Raw genomic sequence first — 14,183 nt, forward strand, 5'->3', positions numbered from 1 at the left:
GTCAATGCAGGGGGCAGGGTTCCTACATGCCCTTCACAGGAGACACATGGCTGAATGTTGCTGGTAACATAAGAAGGTGCCTTATACTAAGGCAGACCACTGGTCCATCTAGCTTGGTCTTGTCTATACTGACTGGCAATGGCTCTCCAAGGTTTCAGCCAGGAGTCTCTCCCAGACCTCTCTGGAGTCTGGAGCTGATGCCAGGGATTGAACCTAAGACCTTCTCTGCTCTTTCATTGAGCTATGGCCCCATCCCCTAATGGGAATCCATGTAGTCACCCATCCAAATGCACACCAAGGTGGACCCAGCTTAGCAAAGTGGTCAAATCATACACCCTGCCACAAGACCAGCTCTCCTCCCTGAACATGTTTTCATATGTTCAGAAGCCTACTTGATTTACGCATTGTTTAATATGATGGGGATATCTTTCAGATAAGCCCCTGGTTTTCCAGTTCATCGACTGGGTCCTGCGAGGTGTATCTCAAGTGATGTTTGTAAGCAACCCCCTCAGTGGGCTGATCATGCTTGTTGGATTCCTTGTCCAGAGCCCATGGCTGACCATCACCTGCTGCTTAGGAGCCATTATCTCTACATTAACAGCTCTTCTCTTGAGCCAGGACAGGTAGGTATCCCCTTGAATTGTTCCCCAATACCTCAGACTATTTCGGCTGCTGTTGAACTCCTTCTCCTTCTTCTTATCCCTCTCCCTCTTCTTCTCCAACATTCCCCACTGTGCTCCAACAATGGAAAGAGCCTTGCAGTGATTTTTTTAAAAAGAGCTTAGAAACTAGTTCCATATCTTCTTTCCTCCACAGCTTGGCACAGCAGCATGGGGAGGGATAGGCAAGCAATTTTCACTGCTTTCCCCTCCCTCCTTAAAGGAGTATTCACTTGCAGGAATGTGCCCCTGAGAGCTGTGCAGCCACCTGGGACCTATTTCTGAGCTGCAGGAAGCACTTCCAGGGGGAGGGAGAATCAGTGAAAATTGCCCTTTGTGCCCAAGCACACAATGCAACAGCATTACTGCATTACTAAATACTATGGAGGTGGTTTTCATGCTGTGACTCCAAATATCAGGATGTCAAGATGTCAGCCACCATTATTATGATTAGTGGTGGTGGTGGTGGCGTTTATTGGCTGACATGATGTACAGCCTGGACCAACCTGAGGGCGGGGCGACCAGGGTAGTAGCCCAGGGCCCCTCCAAATGCGGCTGCCCACCGCCACCATGTGTACTTGCCTGGGGGAGGGGGGAAAGCAAGCCCCACACCCCCTGCACCTGACTCAGGGGGCGTGGCTTTGCTCTGAAATGGGGCCACGCACTGGGGCCATACACAGCGCTGGCTGGCATTTGTTCTGAAATGGAGCGTGCGGCGGGAAAACGTAACATGGCGGGAAATGGGAAATGTGAGCGGCGGGAAACAGAGTGCCGGTGTTTCAGAGTGAGGCCATCCCCCCTGCTGCGTCTGACGTCAGACACTGCTGACGTCAGACTCACGGGGCGGGCCCCTTTGCCCCAAGCCTCACCCCCACCAAGGAACAACACTGTGTACAGCCATATGGCGTTATAAGGCTCCATCTGGGGGCTGCTGTCAACTGAGAAGGAAGCCCCAGTGCTGTTCAGAAGCAGTGGTGACACAAGCAGCATTATTGCATCTCTCTCCATTTGCTATTACTGTAGGGTTGCCAACTAGGGACTTTTATAGAGGACATGTGGCTATTTGGGGGGCCAAATGACTTTTTTTTTCCCATTAAGAGGAATAGAGACTATTTTGGAGATCAAACAACCTTTTTTTACATTTGGTGTGGTGTCCAAAGTTCTGCAGAGTGACCTTTTGTTCGCTCAGAACACTTTGCTCCCATGAGCAGCTTCTCTTCCTCGGTCTTCCTACTGACCTTCCACCCTGTGGGGAAGCCAGAGGGGAGGTTCTGCTTCAGTGGCAGGTTGCAGAGCCACATGATGCAGGAGCATGGAGAAATGGGCCCGGCAGGTGCCGCTTGCTCCCTTGCTACATGTGGTGGCGGTGGTGGTAGCACCATTTACACAGCAGTTTCCCTTGCTGTGAAATGCCTTTTTAAAAGGCACCTTTTAAAGTGGTGAACCTCTTCTATTCATCATGGGGTGAGCAACTGGCCCTATCCAACCCTAGCACAGCATCCCTCCAGTGACTGAGGCTGGTGTTACCCTGCACTCCGTTTTAGATGGTGAGCCCTTTGGGGAGAGGGGAGCATCTTATTATTTATTTTTCTTTGAAAGCTACTGTGAAGCCGTCTGTTGAAAAGTGGTCTATAAATGTTTGTAGTGGTAGAGAACAGCAAGCGAGTGGAAGACTGTGCATGCACTACTGCGCCAGCATGTAAAGAAGCTTGGGAGCTGGCTGGCTGCCTTGCCTTGACCCAAGAGGTGACATGGCTGGCCCAGCTGGGGAGAGCAGGCTGGGTGACCTATGGGGAGGGGAAAAGAGTGTGTGGTAAACCTAACCAGGAGATGGATTTACAGTTAAGAAGCCAGGGCCTTAGAGAACTCAGCCCTTAGACAGCAGACTGAGCAGACATACAGCTCACCTGGTCATCAGCTTTGCAGTGGTCAGCTGGATTTATTCTCAAATTATCCAATTTTCCTCAAAATATACATATAGAATACAGTCATCCCTTGCCAACCACAGTTTTACCATCCGCGGTTTTGAGTAGGAAATTTGAGTAGCGAATAGGAAATTGTGACAGGTCTTGCCAACTGCAACTCGAGTATCCACAGTTGGCGAGGTTTTTTTTAGTGATTTGGGAGGGCTTCCGCGATTTGGGGGGGTTCAGAGGCTGGATCTGCTCATTCCTCTTGGTGACCCTTGTTGGCCTTGCTGTCCCTTGCCAATTTAAAATGCCTTTGAGTGACTTGGGGAGGTTAAAAAAATTTCCAGAGGTTCAATCTCCTCATTCTTCTTGGTGACTCTTGGCAATATTACAGGATTTTTGGTGATATTTTTTAGCATTTTTGAGAGGGGTATTCCCCCCCTTTATTTTTAGGTCTTTTTGTGGTTGTGGATCCCCTAACCCCCTGTTTCCAATAGACTTTAATGCCTCACCAACTGCGAACATGACAACGGTAAGGTTTTGCCAGAACCGGTTGGCGAGAGATGGCTGTACCAATAAACATACGCAAATTTTATGCATAGTGGATAATTCTTGGAGAACCTTTTGATAAAAAGTAGAGGTGTGCAAATCTATTCATTGTCAAATCAGATTTGGTTCGAATCGGGGGTGAGTCGCAGATTTGACCCCAAATCGAATCACCCTCAAAATAGAGGGCCTGATTCAGGGTCGAGTAGAATCACCCCCAATTCAACCAGAATCGATTCAGGTGATTTGAACACCATTTTTAGGCCTGTTTTGCTGGGGAAATAAGCCTCAAAATGGCACTTTTTTCCAGGGAGAGCTGATCTACCAATTGGGATCAGCTAATAGACCAGCCCTCCACTCTGGACTTGGCGCATCAGCCCTCCTGGGGGAGAGATTTACCTGGGTAGACCTGTCCTCCGAGGCGTGCTGATGCACTACTTCTGGAGCGGAGGGTTGGCCTACCAGCTGATCCCAATTGATAGACCAGCTCTCCTGTTTCTCTGGGAATAAATATCCAAGCTGGGGGAAATCAGGGAGAGGCTCCTGCTTCAGCAACTGCATGGAGATTTTGATCTCCTACAGGGCCTCAAAGAGCTCTCCTTTGATTCTGGATTTGGAGACTGGCAAGTCCTGACATGAATGTTAACAAAACCCAGCATTCCCACTCCCTTTTACTTCTCACACAGGTCAGCCATTGGAGCTGGGCTGTATGGCTACAACGGAGTCCTGGTGGGAATGCTCATGGCAGTCTTTTCGGACAAAGGCAGCTATTACTGGTGGCTTTTACTTCCTGTAGCTCTCATGTCCATGACATGGTAAGTCGGGTGGGGTGCATTCTCTGGCTGGGAAAGCTTTTTATGCCGTGGACTTCATTTCCTCTCTCAGGGATGCTGCAGCAGATTCCTCCACGGAGCAGCGTTGGGGGTGGGGGGCAAAATATGTATTTATTTTAGTTTTTATTTTGCATTTATATCTCAGTCTTCCTCCAAGGAGCCCAAAGCAGTGGACATGGTTATGTTTATCCTCACAACAACCCTATGAGGTAGGTTAGGCTGAGAGAGATGTGACTGGCCCAGAGTCACCTGAGGTGAGGCACCAAATGCTGCCTCACCTCATGACCTTGTGGGGCCGGCCCCATTAAAAATGGCCCCATGCAAGCTTTGAAAGTGGTGTGAGAGGGCAGAAAGGTGGGGAGGGTGCCAGCAGCCGCTTCTCTCTGCATGCTTCTTGCAGGCTTTGCAAAGAGGGTGAGGAGAGGACCACTTTGCAAAGTTTGCAAGGGTCAGATCAGTTTCAAAGAAGCTGCTCTGGTGGCACCAGCGGGGTGTGTGTGTGTGTGTGTGTGTGTGTGTGTGTGTGTGTGTGTGTGTGTGTATCTTGCTGCCCTGCTATCACAAAATAATCTGCCGCCTGAGGTGACTGTCTTACCTTGTCTCATGAAAGAACCACCCCTGAGCAGGGGGCTAGACATAGGAACATAGGAAATTGCCATATACTGAGTCAGACCATTGGTCTATCTAGCTCAGTATTGTCTTCACAGACTGGCAGTGGCTTCTCCAAGGTTGCAGGCAGGAATCTCTCTCAGCCCTCTCTTGGAGAAGCTGCCAGGGAGGGAACTTGGGACCTTCTGCACTTCTTAGAGTGGCTCCATCCCCTGCGGGGAATATTTTACAATGTTGACACTTCAAGCCTCCCATTCATATGCAACCAGGGTGGACCCTGCTGTAGCTAACGGGACAAGTCATGCTTGCTACCACAAGACCAGCTCTCCTCACCTTAGGAAGACCTCCAAGATTTCTTCCAACATTCTATGATCCAGTGACATGTTCCAAAGCTCAGCAAGACTTTGAAGCTCTTCTCACGCGTAGCCACGACCAGGCTAAGGCAGCCTAGCCCGGGCTTGGCTGTGCGCAAGAACCTCTGGGATCGTGCCCAATCCCAGCGGCAGTAGGCAGCAAACCCACCTGTGGAGCCAGCCTCTTCATTGAGGTTAAGGGAGCAAGAGCTTCCTTAGCCCCATTTTCCTGATTGTGTGCAGTACTGGCTGCTTTCAGCCAATACTCCAACACTGACGGGCGCTCACCTGTCACTGGGGTAATCCCCACAATGCACTGCACACTCTCCGTGCTGCCGGGGGAAGCAGTGGGCCATCTGGGCATGTGGGATCATGTGGCCTGACCCTACCAGACCCGGCAGCCGGATTGTCTGTGGGGAAGGCGAGCTTCCACGGCCTTCCCTGCCACCCGCCCTGAAGCCCTCTCACGCGATCGTGAGAAAGGGCTCTTTATGTGCACAAGCAACTCGACACATAAGGGGCTGCCCCCTTTCCCCCTCTGTGTTAGAAATGCATTCTGATTTGGTGTATTGCCCACCATTTAAGAAAGAAAATGGAACCACTGGGCCATGGAACACAGTTGACCAGAGAAGTTGCAGAATAATATATTTTTTTAAGGAGACTGGAGGAACATTTAGGGTTATTCCTTTTGCCTGAAATCTAGTTAGTTACATTTCTATCCTGTCCTCCTTCCATAGAGCTGAGGGTGACATCAAGAATCTCCCTACCTCCATTTTCTCCTTACAACACCCCAGAGAGGTAGGTTATGCTGAGAAAGGGTGGCTAACTCAAGGTCACCCAAGGAGTGGAGATCTGAACCCCTGCTTCTAGTCTGACACTCAAACCACTATGCCAAGCTAGCTCTCGATCCAGGGGACATGACCAAGGACAGCAGCCTGGCTGGATAAAATTAAAATGGTGTATCCACACTACAAATTGATATCCGTTTTCAGATAACAGGAAAGCGGGGCAGTTTAGCAAAAAAAATGAGGTTAACAGAGCGCTCACTTAAACCTCATTTAAGGGAATTAGGTGGGCTAGCCACCTTGGAACCACTGGGCTTGCCCACAAGCCCGGTGGTTCCCACGATCGGTAGAAAGCAGGCAAGGCTGCTTTCTACTGATCATGGGAATAGCTTCCCTATTTTCTTCATTATCTCCCTCACTCTGAGGGGAGGGCACCAGAGAGAGGGATGAAGAAGGGCCCCCCTCTCCCCTAGCTATGCCCCTGCTGTTGGACTGCGTTCATCCACAATGACGGCCAATAACCAGGGCTGATGGGTCAACATTTGCAGTCTGTGACCTAGTTCAACCCCCTGCTCAGTATAGGAAACTGCTACAGCATCCCTGAAAAATGGCTATTTGTCCTCTGTTTGAAAACCTCAAACAAAGGAGAGCCTACCATTTCATGAGGCAGGCAGTTCCACTGCTTTACAGTTAGGTAATTATCCATAGAGTATAGCTTAAATCTGCTTCCTCATAATTTTAATCCATTGATCCCAGTCCTGCTCACCAACACAACAGTGAACAACTCCATTCCTTTTTCTATGTGACAGCTCTTCAGATATTTGAGGATGGTGATCATATCCCAGCCCTCACCCCCTCGCTTACTCTCTTCTCGGGCTAACAGTGCTAACAGTGGCTAACAGCTTTCTCAACTGTTCTTCATTGGACTTGGTTTCCACCTCCTTCGCCATCTTTGGTGTCTTCTGAATCCCTTCCAGTTTGTCAGTGATGGCTGACATACTTTCTTCCAGTTGCACAAGAGGGCATTTGTAATGAATACAAGAATTGCCCAAACACAGTGGTGCAATCAGTGGCCATTGGAAATTGATTGTGCGACTGCATTTGCACAATTCTTGCATTTAGCACAACTGCACTCTTACAGACGCACATATCATTGCACGGTATGCCTGCTGGTGCCCAGAACCAGACACAGGATTCCAGATGAGGTCTAACCAGCACACGGTAGGATGGAATTATCACACGTCATGATTCTTCACTTCTTTAGCAATGATTTTTCATGCTTCTTTTCCAGTCCTCTTTTCACAAGTGCCTTAGGGTCACTCTTCAGCAAGTGGGACCTGCCCGTATTCACCCTGCCCTTCAACTTTGCACTGACTCTCTTCGTAGCTGCAAACGGCCATCACAGCCATTTCTTCCCCACAACGCTGATTCAGCCTAGAACTTCAGTGCCCAACATCACTTGGTCAGAACTCCAGGTGCCTTTGGTAAGACCATTTTGAACAGTTGCATTCTTCAGCTGTGGGCCTTTGTAATTAATTAATTATCATATTTCTATACAGCCTGATATGTACCTCTCTAGGGGGAAACTGCTTTGGTCGGCCTGATGGATGCTCTCCAACTGGCTATCGACAGAGGGAGTGTGACTCGGCTGATCCTTTTGGATCTCTCTGTGACTTTCAATACCATCAACCATGGTATCCTTCTGGACCGTCTGAGGGAGGTGGGATTGGGTGGCACTGTTTTACAGTGGTTCCACTCCTACCTCTCTGGCAAATTCCAGATGGTGTCACTTGGAGACTGTTGTTCTGCTAAGCGAGAGCTGAAGTGTGGAGTCCCACAAGGATAATGTGGGACAATGAGATACAAAGCACCTTAGAACCAGGGAGAGTGGCTTTCTTATATTTAGCAGTGAGAGAGGAACTGCCCCTATTCAACCCAGCATAGTAGGTCCATTCACACGTTATGTTCAACACTCGTACAATGAGTGTAAAATGCACACAGGTACAGATCTGCACACCATTGCAGACATACACGTTACTCTGAGCCCAGGAACAGAAGGACAATTCCTATCTGTACCATGCATTTGAAGGGCCTATATCCATTTTTTTTTAAATGAACACAGGTACAGTCATTCACACAAACACATGTACAAGTGTATAGACATCTGTACACTCGTATAGCATAATGTCTGAATTGGGCTTATGTCTAGACAAAACCAGGAGATAGAGGAGGGAATCTGCACACAAGAAACGAAGCAGGGGGCAGGGAGGAGGGACCATAGCTCAGTGGGGAAACATCTAGTTTTGCATGGAGGAGGTCCCAGGTTCACCCCGACATCTCCAGGTAGGGCTAGGAAAGACCCATTTGAAACCTTGGGGGGTTGCTGCCCGTCAGAGTTGGCAATACCAACCTAGATCCATCTAATTTATTTATTATTTCTCTGTGTAAACCACCCTGAGCCATTTTTGGAAGGGTGGTATCGAAATCAAATCAAATAAAATAAATAAATAAATAAATAAATAAATAAATAATAGATGGAGCAAGGGTCTGACTCTTTATAAAGCAGTGCTGTATGTAACAAAGGAGAAGGGCGCCTGCAGGTACAGTCATTCACACAAACAACTACACAGACATCTGTACACTCGTACAGCATAATGTCTGAATCAGACTAGTGTCTCCCCAGTGACTGTCTTATGGTGTCTCCATTGTGTCTAACAAGAGACACCGACTGTGGAGTCCTCTGGGACAAGGAACCATCTTTTCAAATATTTATAGTGATCATGATATTTTCATAGTATTGCTTTTTTGTATTTGTATATTCGTATTTGTATTTTACAGAATGGTAGACATGACTAATGCATTCATCTGCAGGGGGGGCGGGGAAGCATTGATAACTATTAGGGCTGTGCATTGCATCAGACTGATAATCCAGTCTGAGGCGATGCAAGCCCTTCGGGAGCATTTTACATGTGAAACAAGTCCAAAGAAAAATGTATCCACTGTCAGTAGATCCGCAGTTCTCAAACTGATGACAACCATCATCATTTTGGATGGCCTTTGGCCATTGTGGCTGGGACTGATGGGCGTTGTAGTCCAACATCTGGGGATCCAAGTTTGAGAACCCCTCTAGTAGATATCAATGATACAATACTGGATCGTATTGACATTGTATCTAATCTCATTGTGGGGTTTGCCGTTTTATGAAGATCTGGCTTCCCTGAAGAAATCGTCCAACTTCTGGGCAGTTGCAGTGGTGATGTTTCAAACTGCTACCTTTCCTGGTCTCACCCTATAATGCACCAGGAAATGAAGCAACATCATGGAATTGCATCATTTCCCTTGTGCATTACTGGGGAGGACAGGGCATAGAGCAGAAATGGCCTCGCCCTGTAACTGAAGGGCCTGGCCACTTTTTCTCGTAGTAATGGCCCAGAAAAACGATGCAACGAATCATAGTCACAGTTCACACACTATGCTAATAAGGGTATGAGGTCATTCACACAATCGAAAACTGTGTTCTACCCAGGTTTGGGAACTGTGTGTACTCCCAATTTTTGATTGTGTGGAAGCAAGGTTAGAGGAAAACTTGGGTAGCTTTTTCTCCTACCTTGCTTCCACACAATCACTTCTACCCAGGTTTTCCTCTAACTTTGCTTCCACACAATCAAAAATTGGGAGTACACACAGCTCCCAAACTTGGGTAGAACACAGTTTTCGATTGTGTGAATGACCTCCTTATGTATTAAGATTTCCCCTCTGCCCTCACAGTGGCTGCAGCTTTGGAAAGTCTTGCTTATGAACCTGTGCCCATTGCAAGCAGCAGTGGCAGCACCAAAATGTGGGCACGCAGCCAGGGAAATGAAGGAAGCCATTTCCAGGAGGAGCATCAGGTGGCATCAGGTCCCATGTGAGATGGGAGTAGACTCATGGGTGTGGCTGACTTTCTTGCGAGACTGTCAGGGTTGCATAGACATATTTAGAAGGAAATGGAACAGCACCACCAAGGAGGGAGGCAAAACCCGTGGACTGGGCTACTGGAGAGGAGCAAAAGTGAAGGACCACGGTCTGGAAGGAGGAGGACCTGGGTGTCTTTGACCTCCTACCTTCAGTCTAAGGTGCCGAGGATGTCGTGTGGATCTGGGATCAGGCTCAGAGAGCAGTGAGCATTCAGCTAGGCAGAAAGATCTCCCTCTTCCCCAACATTCTTACAAGCCGCAGGAGAACCTCCATCCATAGGGTGCCTGATTAGTGTCTCGTGTGACCTGCTGCTTCTGGTCAGCATGTGCGGACGGAGCCATTCCGTCTCTCTGTACTTGACTGAAGCCAACAGGAAATACAGTAGCAGCAAGACCGGCTTCAGTTTAGCTGGGCTTGACTGCACTCTGACCCACAAAAGGATTGCTTTTGTGACAGCACTAGAGCCATCATATGCCACAGAGTTGGAAAGTGTTGGGAAGGTTGCCTCTCCGGACTGCGCCTACCATTTTATTATGGCAATTGACTCTTGGATGCATTCAGAACTGTCAACATCTGTAACTACATAATTGGGCCTAACTGGCACGTTATGACACCCATATGATCTCTTCAGCCTCTAAAAGAATTCTGGAGTTTGGGGACTTTGGTCTCTCATTACATGGGGGCAAATAAACAAGCCAGCATGCAAAGAATTCCGTTGTGCCTCCTTCGATCACATGAAGGCATGTGTCTCACTTCAGTCTAGGTCACGGATCCAGTGAGTGTGTTAGGCAAAGCCGTTTTTCTCTCTTAGCCTCTGTTATCCATCTGATAAATGGGTATAACAATGACTTGTTGCCAGTTTCATGATAAATGTATCATTCTTAGGACACTCTCACAGTGGAATTTTTACCAGCAATGTGAGCCTAACTTTAAAACCTGCCTAGAAAATGTACACACATATCTTCCCTCAGTCTTCCCCCTCCCCTCATGCTTCAGGTGGACTGACATTTAATTAATATACATTAAATATTTTAAAGCTTCACATATGTATATACATCTGTATGTTCAGCCGTTACCTTACCTCCCAAAACGTCAGCAACATTTTGTTGCAAAACTGCTCTGGAGATTGGGATGAAGAGGTGTGAGGTCATAGACACTAGCCAATAATTGCCCACCATACCCCGGATTTCCACAGTTCAAGCTGAACTCTGTTGAAAACTGATTTTTTGAGAGCTCACCCTAAGATAGAAAAATGTGCATTTTCCAGGAGGGGAGCAAAGCTACTTTAAACACTTGCTCGTGCCACAGTCCAGTGTCACAGTCCAGTCCTTTGGCCTGATATGCAAAGCACATCAATAGGATCACATCAAGAACTTTACAGTGTAAACAGTGAAAAGATGTGGCTGCCTTTAAAAAATCCAACCAAACCTGGGGTCTTTTCCAGCACTTGAGAGAGCCAACATGGTGTAGCAGTTAGAGTGTTGGACTAAGACAAGGGAGACCCAAGTTCAAATCCATGCCCAACCAAGAAATTCACCGAGTGATTCTGGGCCAGTCACTTATCACTCAGCCTAACCTGAGAGATTAGGGTTGTTTTGTGCAGATAAACATAAAAACATAATCATGTACACTGCTCTGAGCTCCTTGGAGGAAGAGCAGGGTATAAATGTAAATATAAGAATTATCTATAAAAGGGAGATAGGAACAAATTCTCTCCCCAGGGTGCTCTCCAGATTGCACGCTACCACAGTGTCACAACGTATCTCTTGAGTGTGCTTCCACACCGCCTGCACTTTCCCTGCTCTGTAAGCAAAATGTCAGTCACCTTTGTGATTCCTTCTTTCAGATTTTGTTGCTGCATTCTAGTCCTATAACGTTGCATAAGCATCGCAGAAAAATAGCTGTATTTCCCCGTTGTAGCTTACAACGGATTTCAACTGCGGTTTGAATTTGGCACACAAAACGTTGCAGTTTTATACCACTTTTTGCGTTGTAAGGCTCGCTACCTGGAAACCACCCAGGAAGCATGTTGCTGCATGGAGAGAGGAAAGAGTGTGCAAGAAAGACTTTGAGGCAGATCTCTCGATCGGTGAGACCCACCATAACGGGGCTAGCCCCAGTTAGTCCAGGTTAGCCTGCTCTCCCTGCAGATGATCATCCAGTCTGCCCTGGGCAGCCGGATCAGCCGCCCACACAACTGCTGGCTCCATTATGGAGCCAGCGGGAGCTTGGGAGTTTGGGGGCTGTGTGGCCCCAGAAGTTCCAGCATGCTCTGCGCGAGTGCACAGAGCATGCTGGAGAGACCCCCGAGCTAGTGGTGTGTCCGAACCGGTCCGGCAGCCATTCCAAAGAATGGCCGAACTGCCGGACCGGTCCGGCCCTGCCTGGTTCGGGTCCGGGTGGGGGGTATGTCTTTAAGGGCGGGGAGGGCTTGCTTAGCCCTCCCGCCTCCTTGCCCCCGCCAGCGCCCGTATTGTACTGTATAGGGGCGCTGGAAACCAGCCGCCCCCCCCCTGCCACCGCGGCGAAATAACCTCTAAAACCATCCAGCCCTCCCTCCCTCCCAGCTAGCTGCCCGCCCACCCACCCACCCACTCACCCAGTCGCTCACCGGTCGCTGGATAAAAAGTGAGAGGAGCTCCGGCACAGAGCTCCTCTCGCTTGGAAGGCCTCCAGCAGAATGGTGGCTTGCGCATGCGCGCGCATGCGCGCGCCGCAAACCACGCCGTTCTCCGGAGGCCCGGTCTACCCGGCGGGAAAGGGCCGGGTAGACCGGGCCTCCGATCGCTGGGTAGACCGGGCCTCCGATCGCTGGGAGGGAGGGAGGGCTGGATGGTTTTAGAGGTTATTTCGCCGCGGCGGCGGGGGGGCGGCTGGTTTCCAGCGCCCCTATACAGTACAATACGGGCGCTGGCGGGGGCAAGGAGGCGGGAGGGCTAAGCAAGCCCTCCCCGCCCTAAAAACAAGGCCCCCCTTCGGTGCCGGTCCGGACTTCTCCGGACCGTGCACATCCCTACCCCGAGCTGGGAGGCTGCTTTTTAGCCTCCCAGTCAGGGGTCTCTTCATGAGTTGCCACGGCACAGAGCCGCACTGCGGCAACACACGATCTCAGAGCCCAGGTTAGCGGAGCACTCGCTCCACTAACCTGAGCTTAGGGGAGGGCTTTGCAAGCAGGTTACCCACTTTGTGGCAACCAGGCTCACCTGTGATCCCGGTGCTTCTCACAATCGGCTAAAATGTGGGCTAGGCTTCATTTTAGCCGATCATGAGAATAACCTCTTTATCAGTCATTAAGACCTCTACGGGGCGGGGAGGATTTTCAGCCAAATAGTGCAGAGTGGAGAAGGAGTCCCTCATGTCCTATCACCCAACACCTGCTCCATGCTGACTTCCAGATCCATGCATCGCGTGATTGGCCCCCTTCTTGGCCCTTCACTCTCTTTCTCATTGAGCAGGAGTGGAGTATGTGAGACGTGTGAGGAATGTACATTTCAGAGCTGAGCTCTTGTAGAAAAAGGCAACCCACTGTTGACATGAGCGGCGCGGTGCCCTTCAAGCTTGGTGGAAAATTACAGTCTGAGATTTCAGCCCTATGCAGGTTTTGGAATTAAGGCCCGTGATCTCCAGCTTTCGTAGGGGAGGTATTTATGTGAGATTATGAGGTTTATTGCATTTTTCAAAAAAATTCTTATCTCCGCAAGAGACTTCAAAAGCAAAGGCATGCTTCGTTGAGAATGTTCCCCAATGACTCGGCCAAGGCAGTAATGAGTTTTCTGCTGTCAAGCCAAAACAGACTCATGCATGGAGCATTTAATTTAATTAAAAAGTAGGCTTTTGTTTCAGTGGTCACCGTTCCTTTTCATAACGTTAGCGGCCTGACACTGGTTACTTGTTTAGAAGCATGGAAGGATGCATACCTCACTCGGGTTAAGAGTTGGCCTTACAAAAGCCTCGTTCATGCCTTCCTGGAACAGAGCCAGCCCTTGTGTGCTTCAGGCACCCCTCACCTCCACCTTGCAGATTGTACCGCGGCTGAGCTGGGTGCGCTGTATTCAGGGGTGGGCCTTCCATGAGGCGAGGTGAAGCAAAGCAAGGCAGCCACCTCAGGGGGCAGATTTTTGAGGCACCAACAGGGTGGACAGATGCCCCCCAGCACTGCAATAGCTCTTTGGTTCTGACCTGACCCTTGAGGTTTGCCTTGTGCAAGCAGAGCTGGGTGGCCCATTCCCTCTCCTATAACCCGAAAGCACAGAGCACCCAGACCTTTAGCTACTGAAGGCTCAGAACAGACATCAGAAAGAGCATATGTTATTCATACCCTGTGCTGCTATAAATGGCCCAATGCATTTCGATCTGGGAATGGTTGGAGACAGGATTCCAGCCAGTTGGGATGGATGGATGGATGGTTGGATGGATGGATGGATGGATAGATAGATAGATAGATAGATAGATAGATAGATAGATAGATAGATAGATAGATAGATAGATCAAATTGTTCTCTGGGCCTCCGTGCAGGAGCCCATAATCTACA

The 14,183-nt window shown here is 49.1% G+C and overlaps 1 protein-coding gene across 1 annotated transcript in view; it reads left to right on the top strand.

Moving 5' to 3' along the window:
- SLC14A1 (solute carrier family 14 member 1 (Kidd blood group)) overlaps positions 1-14,183 on the top strand; it is a 39,489-nt gene that overhangs the window by 14,581 nt on the left and 10,725 nt on the right. The window contains exons 3-5 of the mRNA XM_053297798.1: positions 434-623; positions 3,802-3,930; positions 6,987-7,179. Coding sequence (XP_053153773.1) covers positions 434-623; positions 3,802-3,930; positions 6,987-7,179 — 512 coding nt within the window. The remainder of the gene's footprint in view (positions 1-433; positions 624-3,801; positions 3,931-6,986; positions 7,180-14,183) is intronic.

This window comes from Hemicordylus capensis, chromosome 2 (genome assembly GCF_027244095.1).
Source record: "Hemicordylus capensis ecotype Gifberg chromosome 2, rHemCap1.1.pri, whole genome shotgun sequence".
Classification (NCBI taxonomy): domain Eukaryota; kingdom Metazoa; phylum Chordata; class Lepidosauria; order Squamata; family Cordylidae; genus Hemicordylus; species Hemicordylus capensis.